Source organism: Nothoprocta perdicaria, unplaced genomic scaffold (genome assembly GCF_003342845.1).
Source record: "Nothoprocta perdicaria isolate Ctin4 unplaced genomic scaffold, notPer1 scaffold_12, whole genome shotgun sequence".
Lineage (NCBI taxonomy): Eukaryota > Metazoa > Chordata > Aves > Tinamiformes > Tinamidae > Nothoprocta > Nothoprocta perdicaria.
In genome coordinates this window covers 6,395,425-6,422,684 of record NW_020454316.1, presented here as the reverse complement: position 1 = coordinate 6,422,684, position 27,260 = coordinate 6,395,425, and the positions used below count along the sequence as shown (strand labels likewise).

Genomic DNA, 27,260 nt, shown 5'->3' with positions numbered 1-27,260 from the left:
AAGTGCAGGGTTCAGGAATTTTGATCTACTGCCAGTAATATACAGTAATGTATATTGTAATTGTGGTGACTTTCTCATAGGAGTGGTTATTAGTTGGGGACAATTTGCATCTCTTTGGTGCTTGACCTCTTTTGAGTTGACTTCTGATTTCTAGTGAAGTTGGGTGGAGATGAGAAAGCTGCTTGCGAATTAGGTGGGATGGTTTTGGAAAAAAACATCTTTAAAACAGTAGTTTTAATTAGTAATACCTGATAATGTAAATAGATACATTTTTTCCTRGTAAAGTTGTCTTTTTAATTTCTGTTCTTCACGAGGTCAGGATGCCAGAGCTATTATGGAAACTGAAAAAGTGTTGCCTGTTAGAAAACCTTACTTTTTTTGGATTAACTGCTTTCCAGTTATATAGATATTCTGTAATTTATCATACAGGAAGCTTTTTCTAAAGAACAAGCTAATGCTTTTTAGCAGTATCTTGATTGCGTCAGGTTACTCTCTACATGTTATTAAATTATCCAAATAATTCTGCAGAGCTTTTCGAGAAGCTGTAGTTATTCATGTGGATCCCTGAATGCCCGTTCTTAGAGTTTTGAAAATTCAAAGAGCTTGACAAGCTTGTATGTCCTTCCTCTAAGTAGCCGTGAACTGATTTAAAAAACGAAGTTATACTTMGGTTGTGTTTGTCTCCTTACATCAGACATTCATACATGGATCTTCCCATTGCTATTTAGCCACTTGCCTACCTAAAACCCCAGGCAATCCAAGCAGCCTGTCATTCAACAACTTAACACTGCTACAGTATCGAACTGCTCCATAATTAAATACCATGCAACTGCTCTTCAAGCCCCATGGCGGTAGCTGTTTTAAACAAGCAGCCAAAACCCCAAAATTTCTTTCCACGCCGCAAGATGTGTTCTGTGGTCTCCTAGGGCACTGTGCAAATACATGTTTGTTCTCAATTTAAGATCAAAACAAGGATTAAAAACAGGTTTAGTTTCCCTGGCAGTGACTTAAGTTTTTGAACTGCTGCATGACTTTTTTCTTTTTTAACCTCATTGAATTATCAACAGTGTTTCAAGGAGTTCTTACATATATAAAAGCTTGGGAAGTTAGTTGGTGTTATGCTTGCAAAAGGGTCATTTCAAACTCTTGAAATGAAGACAGAACACTCTGGCTATTGGGAGTGTTGAACTGTGCATTTCAGTTGTTCTAAGAAACTTGTGTATTCGTCAGCCTTTCATTAATTTGTTTATTCAGAGACACGACTGAATATAGTGAATTTATATACCATATAAAGGAGAATTTCTTCTAGTTGCCTTTTTCTTCAGACAAGTGTTTTAGTTCATGGGAAATGTCTTCAAAAGCACCCCATAAACTTTTAAAATGCACTATTCAAATGCCTATAAAAATTTGTCAACTAAAACCAGAATCCTGTGTCTTGAGACTGTTGTTGCTCATCACTTAATCACTTGAATCATATAAGTCAAGAACTGTGCAGGCAGGTGGAAAAGCACATAAATGTTTTGTCAGTATATCCCTTCTGTTTATTTCTGATCATACCCRGAGAGTTAAATTTTAAAACACCAGGTTTGAAATAAATACATATTGGTAAAATATATATTATTTAAAAAGAATTTTTTTAATGCTCCCATGTATTTAATGCTGTATATGTCTTCTTTCTAGGAGAAGGAGCTACTGCTGAAGTTTCTTCATCTTTTGTGATTCTGTSTCTATGTACTTTAGTAGTGCTGGTAATACTGCTTGCAAACTGTGTCTCCTGCTGTAAAGATCCTGAGATAGATTTCAAGGTAAGCATTTGAAGCTGCAAATGTGAATGTGAGCGCTTTTCTGGCAGCGTTCTATCCAAACTCATATCCAAAATACCTGATTACTTGTGCTAATAGTCAGCAGGTATCAATACTTCTATGTCACTATGCATCTTCTCTTCWGAAATAGTCACGACTGTATATCTGCATGAGTTCAAATGTTGCTGTAGCCAGTAATTTTCGGTACTTGGCCTAGGCTGTAGTACTGGTCTCTGTCTTCTCAAAATCACTGCAGTCTAGTGGGGTGTCTAGTAGAGGTAGGCACATAAGGCAGTTTTACAGTAATTAAAGATCCTTCTTCCTATATCTTCGCATATTCCAGGCAAATAAGGATATTGAAAGTGCATATCCACTGTAGCAAAATTCCTGAGGGTACGTTGTCATCAGAGAATGGTTACTTCTGGAACCTCRGTTATCAGCAACCCTGATTTTCGGATTTTGCTCTTATTTCTACTTGGAAAATATGTGGAATGAATAGATCTTCATCTATTTTTTCCAAGCTATAGATTCTCTTTTCAAAAGTAAGAGGAAAAGCAGCAAAAAATTAAAGACCTGRTAATGCTTGGTAGTTTAATATGCCTTAAAAATCAAGTTCTTTATAGTGGGTATCATGGTGTAGTGTTTTACCTCTAGCAGGTTTTAATATAGTCAGATTTAAATATTCAGATATGAAACTAGGAAAAATGTATTAATGTTAATTTATGTTTATTTACAAATTTTTGTGTTGCAGGAATTTGAAGATAATTTTGATGATGAGATAGATTTTACACCTCCAGCAGAAGATACTCCCTCTGTTCAGTCTCCAGCAGAAGTGTTTACTCTTTCAGTTCCCAATATTGCTTTACCAACTCCCTCCCAGTTTCCACATCTTTCAGGTAAAATAGACTTCTTCAATAAAAAAAAAAAAGTAGATAATTCAGAATTGACTGTGCCTGACTCTTTGTTATATGGATCAGTTTAAAATTTATTTCAATTAATAAATACATTTTATAGGATATAAGATGAGGTGTAATGCTTTAGAAATCTACTAACTGATGGCAGGATGTTCCAAGAGGCTTCAGAAAATTAAACTTGGTTATATAAGTTTCTCTAGACTGCTATCTTGATGCATCTATATACTTTAAGGGTTTGAAGTGCTCTTGGACATTTGTGTCTTCCTAGCCTTAAATGGAAGCAAGAGGGAATCTCTTGTATGACAGTTGTGCTACTGTTGCAGCTGAATTGCTTTCTTAATGTTGCCGTAAACTTTCCATGTCATTAATGTGATACTGGTATGAGAAGGCATTAGATTTCTTCTGCCTCTRCAAAATAAGTTTCTTGGAATGTATTTTTGAAAAGGCAAAGTTTCTGTAAAAGGAAACTGAAATATCTAAAATGTGACAGCACAAAAGTAGGTACTTGTGTATGATAACTTCACATGCAGTCTTTACATGTCCTACTTGCATTACATAATCATTAGATTTTCAGAGATGAGATAATTAAATTTGCATAACTAGTAGCAATTTTACATGTCAGCATGTCTTGCAGTACCAAAGAAATGTAACTCACCAGTATTTTAATGACCGAGAAAAACAAGTTTGTGAAAAGCTGTATCTTTTGTCAGTTCTTCTATAATGGTATAATTGGTAAAATGTATTTTTTCCACTATATATTATTTTGCATGGAAGCAATCGAGTAAGATACACTGGTCAAAGTGTAGTTTTATTGATTAAAGCATTATGAATACTTAAGAGCATGTTGACAGTGTATTGTTATGGTATAGCTGTTTCAGTAAACTGGCCCTGATGTAACCTGATTTGTGGTAGTAAAACATGGCCTAGGAATTCTCRGTCTGGGCCAACTAAAAAGGTGATGGAAAAAATGTTGTGCTGCTGAACCTCTTTTATCATAAAGAGTCTACCATTGCTACTGCTTATCCTCTACCAGGATCATCTTGTGTGTTGTGTGTGATTTTTTTAATCTTTGCCTTTCTGGGTTCCTTATGTGAAATATTTTTAGTCAGAAAGTGTCCTCCTTTTAGAGAGTATTTGTAAGTAGGGCAGTTGGGATGTTGGGTTTGTTCTCTCATGTACGCAGGAAACTTTTGTATGCATGTCGTTTATTATACACAACTGTGGTGAGCARTATACTTGTAGACTGGATTTAAAAAAGCTAATGTATTATATGAAGAGTCCCCCTATCCTTTTTGTAGGGGGACGTTCTGAAGCAGGTTGTTTAGAGGCTGAGAAATCTTTTTGAGTGTTTTGTCAGTGTTGCATGAATATTCTAAATATTTTATGCATGTCTGAGTGTGTTGCAGTGGTTAGCTGAAGGTGCCCATGTGACACGGTAGATGTTGTAGGAGCTTGTGTTTATATGTTCATCAGTTGTAGAGATAACTTTGTCCATATGAATAGTTTCAGTTTTTCTTTCTGTTTGTTGTTGTGTATGACAGAGGGATCAAAGTGTCAAGTTTCTCGTCAGAGTTTAAACTATATCCAAGAAATCGGAAATGGCTGGTTTGGAAAGGTGAGATGATGTTCTTTTAATGTTGTAGTATTGTAGTACTACTAAGCTTAGCTAGACAGGCAACTGTATTTCTGTTAAATGATTCTAATAGTGTAAGAACAACTCTGGTAGAAATTAAATGTTGCATGCTTTTTTTTTTTTTTAAAGCTTTGATTAGTGCTTTTTTAATCTACTTGGAGTTTCTTRGCAGAGTTACTTAATTGTCTAACACTTAATTCAGTCTACAGAAGTGAATACGCTGCTGTTATTACCAGTTCTTCCTTAGGGAAGAATCTTGAAAATAAATAAGTGACCTTCACTAGAAAGTTTACTTTTTGAAAATTGCTCCGCAAGTCAAGATTTATTTTAAAGTACGAGTATTTAATTACCAAAAGTTTACATGCATTGACAGAAGGGACAGAAAATCTTTCTTACTGCATGTATTCARTAGCTCTTGTTTTTCTTTATAGCAACTGAGTTTAATCTTCTGATTAAAGAAAAGTGATTCTCATTTTTTTCAGGTTCTGCTTGGAGAGATCTACACAGGTACTAGTGTAGCAAGGGTAGTAGTGAAGGAGTTGAAGGCAAGTGCGGGTCTGAAGGCACAAGAGCAATTCTTAAGAAGTGGAGAACCGTATTAGTAAGTAATATTTGATAGCTGGGTTAACTTGAATGGCCTCATGCTACTGTATGAGTTATGAGTTTGACTCATGTTAATTTCTCTTCTTGTCCTCTCTTGTAAATTAAATGATTGTACTTGCATCAACTGTATTTCCTTCCTAAAAACRAGCAAAAAAAGTTTGTTTAAAAAAAAAGGGAAACAAGCTCTTTGATTTAATGCATTTGGGAGTCTTTATTAATGACTGTAAAATACATTTGATTTGATTTATTATTTTTTTCCTTCCCAACATTTCCAGGCAAAAGCTCATGATACTGCACACTGACCTTTTGTCTACTTGCTTGTTTCCAAGAACTGAAATGTAATTCTTAGTATTTGTATGTTCTATTRCAAATGTGAAGCCTGGCAAGACTCTCATCTAATGCATGTTAGTTTCTTTAAAGTTCCCGTTTTCAAAATTGAACTGCATCGTGTTGGCTAAAGGTGATTACGTTCAGGTTAMTTGCAGGGAAGACTTGTCTTAATAAAAAGGAGTTTAGGATTATACAAAATTGGATCCTATGCTAATCTCTAGTCCACCAAGTGTCGATCAGACCAAAAATGCTGATAAGGTTGGGATTGCTTGTTCTCTTCCTCTTCGTGTATTATGGTTGGAAGGTAATCAGAAGTATGTGCTTCTAGGGCATTATTCTTTGTATTTGGTGTATTAGAGCAGTGCAATTCCTCCTGCTACATTTTGGTGATAGCAGGAGCTCTCTGCACTGCTGCCTGCTGCACACTGGTGCTTTCTGTAGATGACTGGTGCTTTCTGTAGATGACTGGTGCTTTCTGTAGATGACTGATGCAGAGGAGCACACTAGTCATCCCTCAGTGTGGCTTGCATGGCTAGAATATGGTACAAGTGAGTGACATCAAGGAGCTTTCTACACTCAGTGCTTTGTCCTAGTTACACCTGCACTTGGGTTTCAGTTGTTGTCAGGGAAAGCAGTCTCAAGCCTTCTGCTGCATTGACAGTAAGGACTTCTGATTTAGAGGAGAGAGAGATTTTTTTTTAAAAAAAGCTCTCTCTGGAAAGTAAACCTGGCTAAAAAGTTTAACTTTTGCCTGAATTGCTTCCTTAGGGTAGTTCACAAACCAGGAGCATGTGTGAACACTTGTGTAAAAGGGACAGTGGAGATGGGAGGGCAGTTGTCACTCTCTTGTGGCAGTGTTGGCTTAAGAGGTTTTGAGAGTTTTTCAGCTGCTATTTTACTGATTTCAGCAATACAAAGGAGATGTGAAGGTGCGAAGGGAATTTGTGGCTCTGGATATTTGCACCTTCTTCTGTCCTGTATGTACTGAATCTTCCAGCAGAGATCTCAAGTGTGTTGCATTATATTGTAAATGTATACTGCAGTCCTTCTGACTTAAACCCCTTTTATTTTTTATTTTTTTTCCTTGCAGTATTCTTCAGCATCCAAATGTTCTGCAGTGTATTGGGCAGTGTGTGGAAGCCATTCCTTATCTTCTAGTTTTTGAGTTCTGTGACTTGGTAAGTACACTTGCAGAAAAGGCTGCAGCTGGTTTTTGCCTCGTGTGAATTGTAGGTAGTGTATTTATTGCCCTTTACTCATCATTGTCCTGGTGATTTTTTTGCATGATCCTATTCCCTTCCTGATCCCCAGGTCCCCTCCAGCCACTGTCACTTCCATCCCCTCATCCTGCCTCTCYCTTAACCCCTATTTGAATGAAGCAACTGCCTTTCCTAGACTAAGAGCTCAGGGAAGGTTTTTTCACGGCTCTTCCGCTGTTAGCACTATGAAAGCCACCAAAGATGGGAAGGGAAGTTGCACAGCACTTTGGTCAGGGCCCTGCACTCCTGGGCCTGTGCCGAAGTTCACCTCGTCTTTGTGCGTGAGGCCGTATGCACGTGCAGAAACTTTGAACTGTACCCGGTACACACAATCTGCAGACACTTCAGCCATTAGAATTTATCAAGTTTCTACTGAATGTTTGCAAGCAGATTTTAAAGTTTGGCTATGGCAATGGATCCAGAGTCTGGAAAACCTTGAAGAATTGCTTTACTGCAGCATCATGTGATATTAAAAGAAAARCAACCCCCAGCTTCAGGTGGCTATCTGAGCATGAGCTGATTAGCTGCCCTTAATGTGTGTGTCTTGTTGTCTAGATGGCATTTAAAGCAAAGTTTATTTATAGTTTGAAATAAATGAATTAATGTGCATATATATTAAAGTTTAAGATTTTCAGAAGTAGTTTACATTTATCAGATTCAAYGCGATCCTTTTTTCAACTTCATTACTACAGATTTTTCTCTTAAACTCAAGTGCATGAATATGGTTCTAGTTATATTAATTGCCTCAAGCAATTTTAATAAGAATGAGCATGAACATCTGAGTTTTATTGAGAAATATCAGTTAATGTGTGTCCTTAAATAACTATATTCTCTGTTACTGCTCTTGCTCAAATTTATTAGCTGCAGTAAATTAATGAGGCAGAAGAAGTGCTGATAGAATCATTCTTTTTTTCTTTTCCTGTACGTGGAAGAAAGGCTTGAACTTTTCAAGTGACTCATCAAAGTGAAATGTTCAGTTTTGGGCAAGAATTAGAAAATACATGCCTAAGGTTAATCCGATAACATTCTTGATTTTTTTTCAGTTTACATAAATGGAATAATTCATATTGATTTTAGAACTGCTTGAATTTGAGGTTCAGAAGGATTCTAGAAGAGCAACTACATTTTATATAGTTTATGCTAATAGATATACATCTAAATATTTAATCAGATTCAACTGCTGGCATATTTTAAAATAGTTGTTATTTAATCTTACTTAGAATTGAAGATGGAGCAACTTCTAAAGATTGCCCTACTTTAGGGATACAGAAAATTAATATCCTTGTTGGATGCCTGATGATTAATGCCAAAAATGTCATGATCCTGCAAAGTAATCTGGAAAGGATTTTTCTTAAGGGGATAAAATAGATTTTTCACTAACTGGGGGTAGTAAGCTTGACAGCTGAAGTGATAGTTTTAAAATTGAATGTAGCTGGACAGTCTTATTGGCATGGTAAGTAAATGTGCTGATTTCTACTGCAAGCAAACTGAAGCCTGTTTTTTGAGAAGAATATATATTATACTGAAATACAGTTAAACATGGCTTGTCTAATGTTTCATGCTGGATATTTAAATTATTTGAAGAGTTCTTATTTGGTAGATCTGGACCACACCTGGAGATGATGTTCTCTTTTTGTTCACTGTTCACACAAATATGCAGGGGCTAGGCAGACAAAATAGTGTTCACTTTAATAGCTTTATGCAGAGATCGGAAGACAAGCGAATGATAAAGTTAGCTCAATATCCATGTATGTMACTAATTTTGTTGTAAATTAGTATGAACTAGTGTGGGGAGTAGCAATACTGGAGTTAAGGGCACAGGGAGATGTGAAGGAAGAAATAGCTGTGAAGCTGGAAAGTGGCATTTGGAATAGAAGGTAGCTAGGTGCCTTTTTTTTTTAAAGGTAGTTTACGGACTGATACCCTGGAAACTGTTTTTACCCTGTGGCTGGTGTGGCAGTTACTGCCTGAATTTTTCAAGGAATGTTGAAAAATGGTGGATTCTGTTGTACTTCTGAAATTGGCTAATGTTGGGRATATGGAGGTGCTTCCATAACACGGTCTTCACCAGAAGATGTATAGGCATAGACTAGGCTGAAGTGGCTTGCTGCATCCTCTTGTCTCTGGTGATGGAAGGATGACTTTATATGTGTATTCAGCAAAGAATAAACTTATTTTAATGTGTTACATAAATCTTAATTTATGTGATTAAGAATCTGATAGTTAGTGAAAAGGTGGCTAATGTACCAGCTGTGTTTGAGATTCTTATGTATTTGGAGCTCTTTTTAGGCTCCCTCACAATGTAGACATTGCAAGTTTGGAGTATTAAATAATGAAAATAGGGTTGTTATTCTGCAGAGAAATAAGAATTAAGGTACCTGTTCATGTCGGACTCCTCCAGATCAGTGCCATGCCACATTATCAGTTGAATTATCAGTTCTTAGGCCTCTTGGGCCTGGAAGATCTTAGCGTGGGCAATGCAGACTGTATTACTGACTGTCCTAATAGTAACACTGTCATGGGGACTCGCTGGCTTTCTAGGCTCTTCATGGTATTCAGGCTTGCTTGGAATTATTAATATTTGCTATCATTTAGCCCATTTTATAATGTAATCCAGGTTGTTTTATGTCCCTTGATTTGCAAAGATGGTCAGTTGCACATGAATAATTAGAATATTCAAATTTTAATATTTATTTGTGTGTTTTTCAAAGCTGTTTACAATTCTTCAAATATATAAGATGCTCAATAAATGCCTAATCCTGTGCGAGTATTATGCTGTTGCTGCTAAACACTGTAGTCTGGTGCCAGGTTAACAATAGTAGTAGCAGCCAGCTTGTTAACTTGAATGTATTACCCAGCCATGTGTGGCCAACCTTTTGTCAGCACAGCAAATCGTTTAATGAAATGACATAATTTATGAGTAAAAGTTATTCAGATGTGGAAGTAGCATGTACATTGTGTGGCTGATTACCTGAGCAGGGGAGTTCAGCAGGATTTGCTTAAAATGCTCTGTAGCTTCTATTGGGGATGTGGCTTTTGCTAGGAGGTTCATGCCAGCTGGAGCTAGTTTAGAACTTGTTTAGGCTCCTGATTACTGCCACATGAAACCGCTGTCTTCAGATCAAAAAGCCTTTGCAGTGTAAACTTCTCAACTAGAGTTAAAAAATCTGTCAATGGTGTGGCTTAAAAAAAAAAAAAGTGGGGTGTGTGTGGTGGTGGGTTTTTTTAAAGGCTTGGATTCWTGTCTCTTGAATTTGAAGCAGAGAAAAAAAGCCTTTCTGATGTAAAAGACTTGGTTACAAAGAGGTCTGAGCCGATCTTGCTGAGACCTGAGCAGGAGGCGATAGTGGGGCGGCCAGATCCAGTCGCTGTTTGGAGACCCAGGGAGAGAAGGTGTCTAGCAGGGGAAGCAGGAGAGAAAGTGTCGCTTCCCTCAAGCACCGCTGAGCATGGTGTGTGGCTAAGTGTCTGAGCAGTGGGTTTTGCAGAATGAACTGTATTTGGCTGTGAGCATATACAGTCTTCCACAGTGACTGTTAGATGTGGTACAATCCAGGGCCCTTTTCTGGCTCATAAAATAGGAATAGTATTGGTGGATTGTTGGTGTCTTCTTATAGACAGAGAAGGATCACAGAATAACACAGGCTACAGGAGACCTCGGGAGGTCTCTTGTCCAACCTGCTGCCCCAAGCAGGGTCCCCTGGACGTCAGGCCRGGGTGCTCGGGGCTTTCTGCAGTTGGGTCCTGAAACCCTCCAAGGACGGAGGGGGCAGAGCCGCTCGGGASAGCCTGTTCCACTGCTTGCGTGTCCTCACGGGGGAAAGGCTTTCCCTGCGTTCAGCCTCAGCTGCTCACGCTTCAGCTGGTGCCTCCTGTCCCTCCTCATGCACCAAGCACCACAGCAGAGAGACCAGCTGGGCTCCTTGAAAACCTCTCATTTAATAGTTCTCTTAAACCAGCACCAAAAATAAGGTATTTGTTAATGCCCCTTTCCAATTTTTGGTTTATTACTTATTTATAGTTTTAACCTTGATTGGCTTATACTGGAATGACAAAACGGAACCAATATATGTTAAGATGCTGGATTTAATACAAACTGTATTTCATATTAGAAACCTGCCTATGTGAATTATTTACTAAATAAGGGATGCTGCATAGCACTGCTATTACTAATGCATTTAAAAATTAAGAAGCAATTCCTTGGTGCATTTCAGGCATTCTAGGAGCTTAATCCACCAGGATGAACCATAAATAACCACTTGCTGTTTTAATGAATGACAGCAATTTCACAGGGAATGATTTGACTTTCTTCAGGAACTTGCTGCCACCTACAGTCAGTTGAGCAATATGCTCTGTACTTGTTTGCACTCCTAGGCTGCGCGGTGGGGAATCTGTGCATCTTCTGGACACTGCTATTATGGGTACTTCTGGACAGTTACATGTGCCTTTTTTTAGCTTTATTCTAGTTGTCCTATTTAGGAGTAGTGTCTGCTTTTGTTAAGCAAATATTATATGGCTCTTTTTATTAAACAAAATAACTCAAGTTTGTGATTATCCATTCAGTCCCTTGAGCTGCCACGTCACTGTGACATTGAAACGCCTCACAGAGCTACCTGAATTGAGAAAACCGTAAACTGTCACCTTCAGTTGACAGCATCAAGCAGGAATGAGATGCTTYAGTTATAGCTTTATAATATTGCAGTGTTACAGTTTTATAAAACTACCTCCACCAGAGGAATAGGAAACTTAACCTTCAKCTCTTTCCTGAAGAGAACATTTTAACAAGTGCAAACACTTCTATTYATATTCTATTTGTAATTATTACTAATCTTGTTGATTAATATGCAAATATTGTCATAAAATAGGAATAGTATTGGTGTATTGCTGCTGTCTGGTTATAGACAGGGAAGGATCATAGAATAACACAGGCTGCAGGGGACCCCGGGAGGTCTGTAGTCCAACCAGCGGCAGCTCCAAGCAGGGTCATGATGAATACTATATGCAAATACTGTGGTTAGTTGGTTCTTCACTAAATATACTTTTTTTTTTTTTTTTAAATTCGGTGAGCAAACAGAACTGATATTTTCAACTTCTCTTACAGGGTGACCTAAAAACATATATCTGCAATGAGCAGGAACATATTAAAGGAGAATCACAGATCATGCTGCTACAGAGAATGGCATGCGAGATTGCTGCTGGACTTGCTGTAATGCATAAGCATAACTTTGTGCATAGGTATGCTTTTCAGATGACTTTTTGTTATGGTGCACTCCTACACACTGATTTTAGTGAAAAGAATATACATGAATTTTAAAGATGGTGCTTTAAATAGACTTTTATTTAATTTTACRTAAGTCATGAAAGTGCGATGCTTATTGAGCTGCTAAGTTAACTGCAGTATTGTCCCTACAACTCTGTGTTCAGAAGTTGATCACTTGCTACTTAGTTTGGCAGCCCATAAACCACAACCTACAGCTTAGCCGATCCAAAAAGGTATAGTTGTGCAACAAATATTAGGACCAGTTAAGTATGTAGTTTGTGTGTTTTTTGTGTGTGTGTGTGTGTATGTGTGTTACTGTAATGACAGTCTTTCAAAAATTGCAAATGTTGTATCTTGCAAGATTTCAGCTCATTGGTTTTAAGGACTAGCCACTGTTCAGGCTGATATACTGAGCAAGAAGTTTCAGAATGTTGTCGTTCGTCTTTTGCAAAAGGCTCATGAGTAATGCTTGTTTAAATCTTGAAGATGCTTCTATAATTCTTAAAGGTATATCATAAATTGTCAGATGTTTGACCCTGACATGATTTATTGATACTTCTTGCTCATGACAGTTGACAGGTTTTTGGTGAAAAGGAATTTACATTGCTGTATGTGGGAACAGTCTAAGTAGGTTGGTGTKACAAGATTATTAGTAAAATGGAAGTTTTGTATGCAATTCTTCGTATAGATAGAATGCTCATGAGCATATTAGGCAATTGTAGAGAAGGGAAATGACTGCATGTTGAGGTTTTCTGCAGAGAACAGCAAGACTATATGAGACTTTGAAAAGTATCTTTTAACCTGTTGTACAATTGTTGAATCATGCAAACGTAATTGATTTGAAGTCATTTTCTAATATTGCATGTTTGTTTTTGTATGAAGTTTATAAGTTATCTTGTCACTAAATTTAGAAACATTATTGTATGTTGATTCAAGAACGTAAATTTCACTTAACTGTGTGGCTCCAAATCGAAAGTTTTGAAAAATGTGGAAGAGTGGTAGGCAAATGAAATCCTGCAACTGCAAAACAGACCTTGCCTGATAAGCCTACTGTATGGAGAGACCCCTAGATAASTCCTCTTTTTCTAGTAGTGATAAATGTTTTTAGAAAAGTGCTCTACCTACAGTATTGCAGTGAGAGACTAGATCTATTGTAAACTGAAGTAGGTTTTAAAACCTAATGAAAATGTAAGCGGCAAAAACTATCTTAACATTTAGTCTAGGTCAAAGTTTATTTCTGAAATGAATATCTCAACTGACCAAGCTACTGTACCGGTGTTTGCATTTTGAATTGGTCTGTTAGTCTGGTGCGTGTGATGCCAGGTTAGCTCTCATCYGAATAAACCTCTTGTAAAGGCATGTAGCGGATGTTGAATCTATAGCATGAGTTTCATATTAACTAGTCTGTTCCAATCACGGTCTGCTATTTGCTAATATAATTCCTAAATATAAAAATATGCATTTATATATATATTTATAAAATATCCTCTCTGTCTATATAGATCTATACATGTATACACACACAGATTTTTTGGCTTTTCCATTGATAGTTTAAGCTATGTTCTAGCTTTGTTCAAAAAAATTTCACTAACATGTTAACCCAATTGTCTTATGGTTGTGTGTGTGTGTTGTTGTGTTTTTTTTTTTTTTTTTTTTTTTTTTTCTCTCTCTCTCCTCCTTCCAGTGACTTGGCCTTACGGAATTGCTTTCTTACATCTGATTTAAATGTCAAAGTAGGAGATTATGGTATAGGATTCAGTAGATACAAGGTAGGTGATCTAGTAATGCACTACTATTTTGAAGAATTTGGGACCTAAAGTTACAACAAAAATACAACAAGATTATGAACTGCTACTAATGAACTGCCAGCTGACACCTTACTGTAAAACCTGAATTAGGTGTGACTGGAAATTAACTGTAGTAAGTTCCTGTAACAGAATATATAATCTTCCTGGAAATTAATGGATTTTATTCCTCTAGAAGGAAGATTCTGGTTAAGCTTATGTTTATAGGTAACCCTTCCTGTATTCCTAAAATAGTAACGGCAAGCGTTACGCAGAAGTTACTTTCAGTGTTTTTTTAAAGGAAAACCTTAATCAAAAATAAGTAATGAAAAAATTATAACTTAGGTACATGCATCAAGAAAGTTCAAATTAAAAATGCTGAAAATGAATTTAACAGCCAAACCTTAAAGAAGTTGACATTCAATTTTTCTAGTATGTACCAAACAGTGACAGGCCCTTCCTATGTAGTAAAAATATCTACCATTTGGGAAAAAGAGAATTTTTTTTAGGTGCACACAGATATCATGCAAAATTATTCATTTTGAAAGAAAAAATATAAATAATGAAGGGGAATGCCTGTTTCTGGAATTTGGTGCAATGTTCATTCATTTTTCTGATTTTTTTAATTAATATAGGAAGATTATATTGAGGCAGAGGAGAAAAAACTTGTCCCTCTCCGATGGACTGCACCTGAATTAGTAACAAGCTTTCAAGACAGGCTGCTATCAGCAGAGCAAAACAAGTACAGTAACATATGGTATGTAGTAGGCTTTAAAATAACTTGAGCAAGAAATCTGGGAATATATTTTAAACGTTGCATTAAAAACAGTAAATATTTAATTATAAATTGAATGCATTCAAGTATAAATTGAAAACACTGCTTGTTATTTTAGCAGTCATGTAGTAGATTAATCTCTAAAATCTGAAGTAATATTCTGTCATGGAAGAATCCTTAGGATTCTTTAAGAGATCAATTATATTCACAGTTACATTACAAGTACTGAAACAAAGATCATTTTTTTCTAGTGTTTTGAAATGGCCTTGTCCTTTCTCATCAAAGTTCAGAAACTACTGGCCTTACTGTAAAAATATGCTTTGGCTGAAATGCTTTTTTTAATATGTGGAAGTTTCTTCATTGTTCAGTCATTTGTCACCTTCWTTGGTGTCACCTGCATTTGCTTGCAGTTTTTGTCACCTTCTTTGGTGTTGCCTTCAAGGAACTGTGTTCTTGAGACTTTTACCATTCTGTGTAAAGCAGCTGAAATGAGTTTACAAGTTCTGAAGTTACTGTGGAGCCAGTAAGAAAGTAGTATTTGTTCCATCTTGTCAATTATGCATTTTATAATCCTTTCTTAGCAAAACAAATTGAAAACAATCCTTAGAATGTAAATGTACTGCCATTTGCTGTTCTTTTTCAGGTCACTGGGTGTCACGCTATGGGAGCTGTTTGAAAATGCTGCTCAGCCTTATTCAGACTTCTCTGACAGGGAAGTCCTTCTCCATGTCATAAAGGAGAAGCAGGTTAAACTCCTCAAGCCACATCTGGAACAGCCATACTCTGATAGATGGTACTTTTAAATTTATGTTCATCTTTAGAGCTGTTGAACAAGTTTCTCAGGTTATGCAGTATTCTTAGAAATACATTACAATTGCTACATCAAATTGCATTCCTGGCAAAGAAACTCTAGGTAATGTAAAGAGTTGCTGTGGGTACAGATTCATGCTAGTAATACCAGTTGCTGCACTTTGGTTCATTACATATCTGATTCTTATAAATTTCTTTTGTGTGTGGAACCTGTTGAAACCTGTTCCTTCTTTGTGTAGGTATGAAGTTCTGCAATTCTGTTGGCTACCTCCAGAAAAGCGACCAACAGCAGAAGAAGTGCATAGACTTTTAACTTACCTTCGCATGCAAAGCCAAAGGGACTCTGAGATTGATTTTGAGCAGCAGTGGAATGCTCTTAAACCAAATGCCTCAAATAGAGAAGTAAATAATTCCGCATTTCCAATCTTGGATCATTTTACAGGAGATAGACTTGGCCATGAAATGGAAGAAGTTCTTACTGTAACTGAAACAAGCCAAGGTCTCAGCTTCGAATACATCTGGGAGGCAGCTAAGCATGATCATTTTGACGAGTGTGGTCATGTGAATCCTGATGACGCAATGACATACACAAATATCTTCTTTCCAGTGGAGGTTTTTGAGAGGTCACTTTCAGAACAAGGGCCAGGAGCACAAGATGAAAGTGGTCAGGAAACATCCCTTGCTGTTCCTGGGGTGCTGCCTGTGTTTGATGCTCACAAGCTTTCTGTTGGAAATGATTACTATATCCAGTTAGAAGAGAAGGGTAGTGGCTGCAGCATGAATTTTGATAATCAGTCAGTTGTGCTAACTACAGAACTTGATCATCAAGAAGGTCTACAAGACAAAAATTCTCATTTCATGGTTCTCAGGGATCTTGATGTTGAAGAATCCAGCACTGATGGGGATTTCTTCCACTATAATACAGATCCTAAAGAGGAAATTTTGCCTGCTGCTGGTAGTCCAGAAAGTCCTTTCCAGAATATCTTTAGTGACATGGACAGATCGGAAGAACTGATGCATAGAAGTATATTCGACTTACCTGAAATGAATGATATTTCTAAAGACTTTAAGCCAACTGCTTTAAACTCAGACGTAGGCATTACTAATATAGCAAGCCCTTCCGAGAAAGAGCGTTCTAGTTGTGCTTCTGAAAATGAAACTCTCCTCTTGTGTGAAAATAACTCTAGCCAATCTGGCCTGCTAACTTTAGAAGAACTCTCTGATAACTACTTATTTCTTCAAGAGAAAAAGTTATTAACAGGGATACTGTCTAACAAAACTAGCAGTGATCTGGGGCAAAAAACAGAAGCTGTTCTAAAAAGTATATTAGAAACCTCAAATAGGAACTCTGTAGAGCCTGTACYTATGTTGGCTGAAAATGCACCTGTCTTTTCTTTAATATCTGAAAATCTTAAAACTGTGAAAGATGAAAATTCTAACCCAATGACAATAAATAAAGATTTGGATTATCACACTCGGATTTCTGCAGAGATTCTGGCACCTTCTAGTCCATCTGTACCACGTAAGTCATGTGATAATCATGTAAATCCTTCCTGTTTGAAGGATGAAGGAAAACCGTTAAATGTGGAAGACGGTGAAGTCATGCCCTATAATACTGATACTCTCTGTCAAGAAGACCTATCAAATAATACCAAAAATAATAATATTGGAAACAATCCATGTTATGGTGCTGCATTGGAAATGGAGTGTGAGGGACAAATAAAACCTGGAATGCTAATTAATTCTGAAGTAACTTTAGGTAGTGTTGGTAGAGACAAATGTTATGATCAGGAAGATAGGAAAAAAAATTTGCAAAATCAGTTACCTGTTTTAAAACAAGATGAAGATTTATTGGAAAACAGACAAGAATTTAATCATTTTCAGAGCTGTAAAGATGTTACTGAGGAAATTACCTTAGCTTCTGTTGCTACTTCAGATTGTACAAGTCAGGATAGTCTCTTGGGAGATGGCTCCTCTCCTACACAAACTGTAGAACAAGCCTTAGAGACACCTGACTCTTTGGATTCTTTAGATGTAAATGAGGTTTTAGAATCTTTACAGTCCCAAAGTCCTCAAAAACTTTTGCCTCCAGATAAACCTGCTGACAGTGGTTATGAAACAGAGAACCTGGAGTCTCCAGAGTGGACTTCCCATATCACGGTTGAGGACGCATCTAATGCAGATACTGCACTGGGTACTGTCAGTGACAGCAGTGTTAGTGCTTTATCTCCTAATCCAGTCATAATTGTTTCAGAAGTAGCTTGTGGGGATGCAGTGAACAGCAATTTTGAAATAACTCCAAAGATTTTTCTTAGTGGAAATCAAAATTCATATAGAGACTCTGCCTATTTCTCTGATAATGATTCTGAGACAGATAAAAAAACAGAAGAGGCTGTAAATCTATCAAGAGAGGCCACAAATGTTGTTTCTTCAAATAGAGAAGAGAATAATGCTGAAGATTACTGTTCTGAAGAGGTAGAGCAAAAGGATGAACTAAGGAATTACCAAGATACTAATAATCAAAATGCAAAATTAGAACTAAATCATGAGCTAGAGATGCAAGAGACAGATGTAACAATACAGGGGTGTCCTGACGARTGGGCTGAGGCAATGATGAATTCCCTGAAAAAATCAGTGGAGAGTAACTTCAGGAATGAAATAAAATCATCTAATGTTTCCCACAAAAGTGTCTCTTGTGTTGGCACCAACACGTCTGAACTCCTTTCACACAGAGAATTAAAGTCAGTACATGACATGCACTGCCCTTCAGATGCAAGTAACAGTGAGAAGTCCTTTTATCACCTTGAAGGTTCAAAACTGAAAGAACCAGACATTGAAGGAAAATATCTTGGCAAACTTGATGTTTCTGGAATGCTTGATATAGAAGATGGCGAYGATGCAGATGAAGAAGATGAAAACAGTGATTCCGAGGATGATATGAGGACTTTTCATATGCACAGTTTGAGTTCTGACAGTGAAGATGAAATTATTCAYCAGGTGCCTGAAATACTTAGTGACAACGATGATGGGAAACATCTGAGAAGCTTGTTGAAACTTCCAAACTCTCCTAAAAATGAAAGTCAACTTGAGCACTGGAAAAGTGAGAAAAAGTCTGTGACATTCTTCGATGATGTCACCGTCTATCTATTTGATCAGGTATCCTCTGTCTTTTTAATTAYTAAGTTACCTTTTTTAAACAAGTGACACTAAAATAGCATGATGTTTATAGATACCTTGTCATAAAGATCGCTTTTGTCTTACAAGGTTGTCTTCTGGGAGGTGGGTTCTTTTTTAAGAAAGTAAACTCTTTCTAAGAAAAAAAATGAAMCCCTTTTTAATCTAGCTACAATTGTGTTCTGATGGTAGAATAGCAGTAACTGAAAATGAAATTCAATTTTGCTTTGGGGATGGGTGTTTGCTGTCAAGTGCTACATCTCCACRGCTTCTAGCACTTTGGCATGTACAGCCTGAGACCTCCTCTCTTAAAATGTCCTTCTGATGCAGTTCCGAGCTGCRTTTAGGTCAGTATCATTATGCACTAAATACAGTTTTACTGACCAAATGTTGATGTAGCATTGTAGAACTAGTTTATCTGCTTAAAGACTTCAATGACTTTGAGTATTTTAGTTCAAATATATTCATAAAAATATTTWAAAAAATCTTGCGCTGCTTAGCATTAAGATAATGTTTGTCTATTTGCTTTATGAGTTTTAAACCTCATTAACTTGACATAGAGAGTGCTGTGTTTTTAACATTTTGGCAGTTAGACAAGTGAGTTGAAAAGAACAGTTGCATTGTCAGGCTTTGAAGATGTTGCTTATGATGCATATAAACACTAGAGGGCATTGTGTCTTGGAAGAGAAAACAAGTGTTGGGTGTTCTTTCTGCCTCTGTAGAACAGTAATCYCTCTGATGGGACGGGAATGCAAAAATTAGCTGTTGTGTTAAGGTGCTCATAGTTAAGCTCTTGCTTATTGCAGTAACTGATAAAATGTTGGCCTTGTCAAATACCTCTCGCACAAATTGTCTTGCCTCAAGTTCATTGTATGTGTGGTGGCTTTTTGGTTTGATTTCTTTTTATTTGATAGAAAACAACTGTCTCTTACAGACTGATTAGAGAACTGTTTTYGGTTTAATTGGAAGATATTTTAGCCATGTTCCTTTAAACTTTTTGATATTATAAATAACAGTCATTTTTTGCATGTACTTTAATGTAGATTTGATGCAACTTTTGTAGAAAGTAGTGTTTTTATATGCTTAATTTACAAGTCTCACTTCTGTTGACTACAGAAGTTGTTGACTTATTCACATACAGTAGATGGTTGCAGGCTACTTAATCCCATGGATCTGATGAGAAGCTGGTTTTCTAACCCTAATATCTAACTGTATGTACAAATTGTGCGTACACAAGAGTTAAATTATTTTTGTTGCCTTAGGAAACACCGACTAAAGAGCTTGGAAACCGCATGACAGACTTGACTAGCCAGGGCTCCCGCAGCACTCCTGTTCCGCCTTCAGGTTTTAACTACTTAAACCGATTTACCAATTCGGAGAGCTCAACAGATGAGGAAGGTACTTACATAAATCTGCTCTGTATATATTTATGACTTTAATGAAATGTTCCATTAAAATATATGTAATTCACAGGTTCACAGCACCATCTTGCTTAGGCTTTGCATTTTAAGGAGTACTTCAGCTAGGTTCAGCCTTATCGATTGCAATTGTTTGGAAGGTTATACTGGTTCTTTATAGATCAGTGTGTCTTAATCRGAGACGCAACCCAGTTGTGGACAACAAAACCTTGTGAGCCCATGCRGCTATGCAGCTCAGTTTCGATGCAGTCTCCTTCTGACGTCTCTCTCAGCTTGTTCTCACAGCTTCCAGACCTCTTTTTTTCCCCAGTCTCTCCGCTTTCTGTTCATGTGCGTGCATAGCCCATGCTTAACACCAGGAGTTAGGAGCTGATGCAAAAAGTTTACAGCAAAAGTTCTGTCTTTGTTCTTCCTGCTCCTGATTTCCAGGAAAAAAGCAAATTCTTTGCACTAAAGCAGGGGAAGACAGGGGTAATGTATTAGGATTTGTGCATAATGTATCGATAGCCTCTCCTCAGTAACTGTGACAATGAATGTTGTTGCTGTTGCTTAGGGGATCGTGTTTGTAATGCTATAGCAAGGTTTGTTATGAATTAATACAATTCTTAAGGACTTATTTTAAGACTATGGTTTTATATGAGTATAAATTGTCCCTCTGTCTCCTTTTTCCTTTGTCTTTTTAAGGTGGGGGATTTGAATGGGATGATGACTTCTCTTCCTCAGAGGCCTCTTTTATATCAAAGGCAGCTAATAGCCTTATTAGCTCTAAACCACCTCTTCAGTCAAAGTACTTCTCTCCACCTCCACCTACACGGACTCTCGAACAGAACTGGTCACATTCATCCCCTTATTCTAGATTCTCTATATCTCCTGCAAATATAGCAAGCCTTTCTCTCACACATCTTACAGATTCAGATATAGAGCAAGGAGGTAAGTTATTTAGTTCAAGTAATTGTTTTATAACAGTACTTTTAATTCTGTGAAGGTTGCATCTTACACTGCACTTTAGTAAGTCGTGCTTTTCCCTTAAAGATGAGATTATTTGCAAAGAAATAGCTAATAACTAGTGGTTGAGTATTTTTTGGAATAGAGATTATTCTCTCTAATACCTACCGGGCAAACTCACAATTTCAGTGTTTCCAAAATTAGTATCATATTTATGTAAATGAAACGTATGCAGTCTTAAGTATTTCTGTATAGCTGCTACCCTGTAGCAATTTCATAAGAGAAAACTAAGAATTGTTGTTATTATCTTGTCAAGGGTCAGAACTCATTATTATTTCGGAGGGTGAGGATACTAAGGAATGTGGGGGCTGTCATTGCTGTCCAAACTTATTTTACAGTTCACTTTATCTTTGTAGTTACTTTATAGGAAGTGCTTTCTTGAATAAAAAATGAGCAGGCTTAAATCAATTTAGCATATTATTAATCTTGATTTAAAATACTGCTTTATAAAAATAAATAATACTGACTGCTGAACCTTACTGATGGTTGATGTCTTAAATGTGATTGGTATAGAGTTGTATTGTCCTTACTGATTAGGTAATGTTTGCAGGTTAATAACTACAGATAAGAGATTATTTTGGAGATACAACGTTCCATTATGTGTCCTAGAAGTGACATTGAACAGTGTGAGTTAAGCAGATGTCTGTATATAAATGWAGCAACTGTTTACAATAGTTGAAAGCTCTAGGAAAATATTAACTCCCACTACTTGGGAGTGCAAAACAGCAGAAAGACAATTTCTAGCAAAAGTCTTGCAAAAAAGTAAGAATTTGTGCAGAAAAATCTTCCTGTACCTTATGACCTTTCCTGTCCTAATAGGAAGCAGTGAAGACGGAGAAAAAGATTAGATGAATGGAAGCTTCTTCTTGGGATTGCATAAACATACACACTCTGTGTCAGAAACTTCTTTATCTAAACTCTGGATATCCTGGAGTAATGCAGGTAATCAAGAAGTACTAAGAAATGAAAGTAAACACTGAAAGCAATGTTAAATCAGGACATTAATTTGAATGTGTATTTAACTTTGTAATGTATTTTTAAATCAGTGCAATTTTGCTTTTCATTGAAAGATGATTCTGCCGCTGTTTTCAAGTACTTGAAGTATTTTTCAGATAATTTAAGAAATAAGTAAAGCAATTACACTACRGTCTGGTTTATGTATGAGATTGTATAATATTCTTTTTATATTTTTCCATGTAGTTCATTATCTATTTGAACATTCACCTGTTGTAGACTTGTGTATAACTGTCCTGTGCAACAGGTGGCTGTGTTGCTGAAACTGTATGAATGATAGTTGGTCAGTAGTGAGCCATATTTATTCAAGAAGATATCACTACATATTACTTTGCTTATTACAATTGCACTATGGATTATTCTTCCTCTATTTCTGGGTGATGTACAGAATTAAAATCTTAAATTTTTCAAGGAAAATAAGACAAGTTGAATTGGCCCAGTTATCCAGTTTAATTTGTCCTTTTTGTAGCCTTTGCTATGCACGRTACTTGTAAAACATACATAACTTCTGAGTGTTATGTTAGACTTGCTGAAATCTTATATTCAGTACCATTTCTAAATGATTATCAGTTGCTAGTGTTCATGTTTTATAGGAAACTGGAAAGGAATATCTGATATACTCTGGAATTAATTTTTAGATAAGAGATGATGTCTCTTCATTCCTGAATATGATCTTACTGACTGCTTAAAYAGTAATAGCATTTGACTCTGTCATACTTTAAAGGCCTTCCAGTTTTCAGTACAATTTGTGTTTTGGAGTGAAAAAAAAATCTACAAAAATGTAGAAAACTGTATGTAAATTATAAATACTTTAAAATCAAATTCTGCAGACTAGATTTAGGCATACTTGGCCCTTTGCTTGTTCATTCTATGGATTTTGAAGCCCTCTTCTCTCCTCCTGACTGTAGTGTGGAACTGTCATTGAGGCCTGTGGTATATCTACCTCTCAGTGATTTTTATTATAATGGAGAATTAGATTAATGGTTGTTAATTCAAGCATTTGAATAAAATCTCCATCCAAAGTGGTGGTCAGCTGGCGCTCATGTTTCTTACCCTTTATAAGCCAGACTGATTTGAAGAGGTCTTCAGGGCTCCATGGTGCATCTTAAAACTGACACTGACCCAAAGAGACAAGATAAAGTTTGTTTTGAAGTTTTCTGTAGACAAGGGAATATGTGTGTTTTCTCATGTGTGTCTTTTTGGTTTGTTTTCTCTTACTTTACCTTACATTTAGCTAATTTAATACTTTAAACTGTTTGAGAACTATCTTTAATTACTACCCCAAAGCATATTAAATTATGGAGCAAATCTCTGGCCTCCTGGAATACCTTATGCAGCCACGGATCTGTGGGGAGCACTGACAGGAAGGATTTTTAAAGCATTTTGTATTTTGGTGACTTTTTGCCTGGCCTTCAGTGTAATGCTAGTCTAGGTGCTCTGTGTTCATATGCAGTCAAGAAAGAATTTTGACTACGCAAAGATAGGGCTAGATGCTTTCAGATGTGTTAAGCTTCTGTGTTGTATACTTCTATATGCTTTTTTTWAAGTAAGTTTTAAAAGACAGGACTATATTTTTTTTCCAGCATTGTTTAGCCCTTAAGACTTAGAATGGTTTCCATACCAGTCAAAAGGGAATGATTTAGTTTAAGTTATTTAAAATTGCCAGTATATTATTGAGAATACTAGTTCAGATGAAGCACTCGGGTTCAGAACTTGATCAGAACTGTACTTCAGTATGAAATGAGGAACAGAATTTTTCATGGACTTCTCCCAATGCACGATTTACAAGTCAAAGCCAAGTAGCTCTTACCTGCTTACAGTATGCACTGTAGAGAGCTTAAGCTGTGCAATATCTGTTGAAATATTACAGAATAGACCTTGTGCACCATGTATTGCAGCTTACTAATTCCATAATACTGACATTAAATTCCTTGGTAGTTCGATTAAGGCATCTCATCTGTTTTCTGTAATTCTCATATCAGAAATGAAGTAGGAAAATTAAAACTGAAGAAGGAAACTCTTTGGCCTGCAAAATTGGCCTGCAAAGAATGTGTGGGCTTACCTGCCTTACATGAGGAGAAAAATCTAAAGTACCAGACCAGAGTTCAACTTCAATTTTGAATTATTAGATTTGGCACACATTTGAAGGTTAAATAAAAACTTATACACTTTAAGGTTACAAATTCCAGCTATGCTTTTTCTTTCTTGCAATTCTGGAAAGTCACATATTTGAATTTTTACTCCTTTGTCACAGTGGACTAACGACTGAGGAATTGTCAAAGGAGTATGTTTTCCAGAATGGGTTGGAATGTATTTGATATTAAGCAAGGTAACATCTTTCTTTAGCTRTACAGTGAAGGAAGATGATAAAAGTTGACTCACCACACCTAAAGTATGAATTTTAATTTTAGTAATCCAGTAGGCTGGATTGAAGTAACCTCAGAGGTCTTTTTTGAGGAATACATAGTTAAAATCAGATCAACTGCTGGCAATATCTAAGTAAATTTCACTGAGCAGTCAGTTGCACAATGAAAATAAATTAGTGATTCCAACACATCGCAGTTTAATAAGGGAGTTTGTCCTGAGTCATACATTATATGTAATTTCTTGCACTAGCTACTTAAGCATGGTTTCTGTTTTTAGAAGTACATGTATCTATTTTCAATGGTTTATAATGAGGACTGGTTCCATTTTAATTCCTTCTCCAGTAGAAAACCTGGATTATTCAAATATTAAAGGCATTGTCTCAATTTGGCTAGTAAAATTATTTAAATATGAACTGCTTTCCCACCTTAAGGAGGTTTGGTCTGTAGCCAGTTGAGTGAGAAGAGTGTTTGGTTTAAATGGAAGCACCTGKACTCTCCCAAATCCCAAACCTGCAGATAAGTTGTGCATATAACTGCATTTATGGAAACTGCCATTTCCATGGAAACAAACTGATTAAACATTTTTCCATATCCTTGTTGATGCACTAATGAAAGCCATTTAAGCCTCATTCTTTTTATCAGTATTTTTAGCAGATTTTTATGTAATACTAAATCTCTTTCAGTGAGGAGGCTGGCTGGTAGGAAGACATTTTTTAATGATTAAGCACTATGCTAAAATATTTTGTCAGCAGTGTCAGGTGTTAGTGGCATGGCTATTTTTGTTGAAGTTGGTAAAAGGTGGAATCAAAGCATATTAGCCTTATAAGAAATAGCCTTAAAATAAGAAYGGAGTGTACAAAACTACTACAGCTTTAAGTCATACAGAAATATCCTTGTATGTTAATGCATTTTGGTACAAGACTGGAAGAAATCTAGAGGAGAGTCAAACATCATATAAACTTATTGAAAATAAGTATTTGTAATACCAGCAGCCTGTTTTTCAGAAACTTGAATATGACTTACAGTTAGTTTTGTTTATGAAATTGTTTGAACTTGCACAGTTGTTAGGTGTAACTTAAATGATAAATGGTACTGATGTGTGTATATATAATGTTTAATTCTATTTGTAAATGAGAAACTATGTAACAAAATCATAGGTATGAGGTTTTCCTATTGTAATTTAATACAGGTATGAGGTTTATGGCAATATATCATAGTTAATGAAATTTCAGGTCAAAATGTCTTTAAATTGTGTACATTTTTAAATTGTAATTTCTACTGTATATTGATTATCATGCATAGTGTGATTCAATAAATTGCTTGTAATTTAAAAATATTTAATATTAAAATAAAATACAGTTATATATTTATAATCTCTTTGTCTTTGTTCATTCTTACACAGATACCAAGAATAGATTAGGTCTACATTGTAGTAGAGGTGGTTGCAGTCAAGAAGCTATATTCAATGCAGACAGAATATAACTTTTAAAATTGATTATTGCTTATAATCCTACAACTTGACCTCTGTAGAAAGGGAGCGCAAATTTCGGTGTTCGTAAGTACCCTTCAGAGAACAGATTAATGATACGCTGTTTATTGAGTTTATTTCTATAAAAGTATGAGTTTTTTTTTCTTTTAAATCTAAATGCGTATGTTGAACTAACTGAAGATCTCAGGTAAACTAAGTACTTGTGCATACTGGCAGCTTCTTTCCATGAGATTTCATTTGAGTCCTGGCACAGCCTGAGGCAGGAGAGCCCTGGATTTTCCTTTTAACCTATTAACTGCTCAGGTTATGATGAAACTAGTACAAGTAATCATATCAGTGTTCTGAGTCCTGGCAGCTGTTGAAACCTTGGAACAAGAACCTGATATAAAGGTGACTTAATGAGGTAAAATATAACTACAGGACTGAAACTTAACCAAGACACTGGCCTCTGTCAAGAAGAGACACTAAAAATCTCATAGCACTTACTGGTCATCTCCTATARGACCAACTACCAAAAAACATGAATGTTCACCATCTTCATCATTGTCAGCAGTCTTGTATAAGATGAAGTGCTTTGGCTCTGGGTCTTAGTCATGCAGGTGCTATGATAACTTGTATAACCCAGGTTGTCAAGTCAGGATGAATTACAGTTGTRTTAAACACTGAGGTGTAAGCAAACTGCCTCAGGCAAAACTCACTACATGGGTTGGCATGGGGGAGCTGTGGGGCTGTGTCTGGKCATGGGGGAGCTGTGAGGGATTCTCTGGGGCCCAGGTCTGGCACCATGACYGTCAGCCACGGTGGTTTTGCAGACCAGCTCCTCCTGAAGGGCTGGCCGCAGCACAGCTCTCAGGGATTTGGCTTCTTGTATTAAGGTAGTGTTAGGGTTTAAGACTGCAAATTTTCACTGAAAAGTGAATATGGAAGTGCCTGTATTATCTGCCTTTGAAATCTAGACTGAATTTTCAGGGAAGTGTTAAAGGCCACTTAAAGAATGAACTGGTGGGATATGTGTACCCCCAGATGTCACTGGGGGCAGGCAGGGAAAGCTAGGATGCCTCTGGGGAGCTTTTAGTTTCTCTGATACAATAAAATGACTGAAATCAGGCAGCACTTTGGGTTTTTTTGTCGTTATTTCTGGCTGCCTGTGGACAATCTTTATTACTTAAATGAAATATCTTGTGATGCTATCTGTCCCCCTCACCGTGAAACTAGGGATTGTGTTAGATGCATATAAAATATATGTGTATTATGTGTATGTGTATTATATCAGTGCCTTGCTGTGCCATATCAGTGCTGTGCTATATCAGTGCCTTGCTGTGACACCACCTGCCCACAGGGCATATATGAAAATGCTTTAAAACGTGGGTGATAATAAGGGGGGAAAAATGCATGATGGTGCTTTAGAAGGGCAGTTTTGGGACAAAGCTCTGTGCTTTCTGCTGTCACCTGGCTCAAGCACCCATTTAAAAAGGAGACGGGGGTGGGGGAAAGAGGGAGACGGAGGCTTCGCCTGGAGGGGGAGAGCGCTGCGGACCTTCGCGTCCCGCCAGGCCCGCCCCCGCCGCCGCTAAGGCGACGTGTCGCGGCGGAGCGGCCGCCCGCGCCACCCCAGCGCCGCCTC

The 27,260-nt window shown here is 36.8% G+C and overlaps 1 protein-coding gene across 1 annotated transcript; it reads left to right on the top strand.

The window, feature by feature from the left end:
• The first annotated feature begins 845 nt into the window (after positions 1–845).
• On the top strand, positions 846–24,928 carry LMTK2 (lemur tyrosine kinase 2). The gene is made up of 14 exons (XM_026053936.1): positions 846–900; positions 1,681–1,805; positions 2,554–2,698; positions 4,258–4,331; positions 4,832–4,950; positions 6,373–6,460; positions 11,643–11,776; positions 13,486–13,570; positions 14,221–14,342; positions 15,004–15,153; positions 15,410–18,326; positions 19,607–19,742; positions 20,447–20,692; positions 21,587–24,928. The coding sequence occupies exons 1-14, from the start codon at positions 846–848 to the stop codon at positions 21,613–21,615; spliced, it is 4,425 nt and encodes a 1,474-aa protein (XP_025909721.1). The 3' UTR covers positions 21,616–24,928.
• Positions 24,929–27,260: the final 2,332 nt, after the last annotated feature.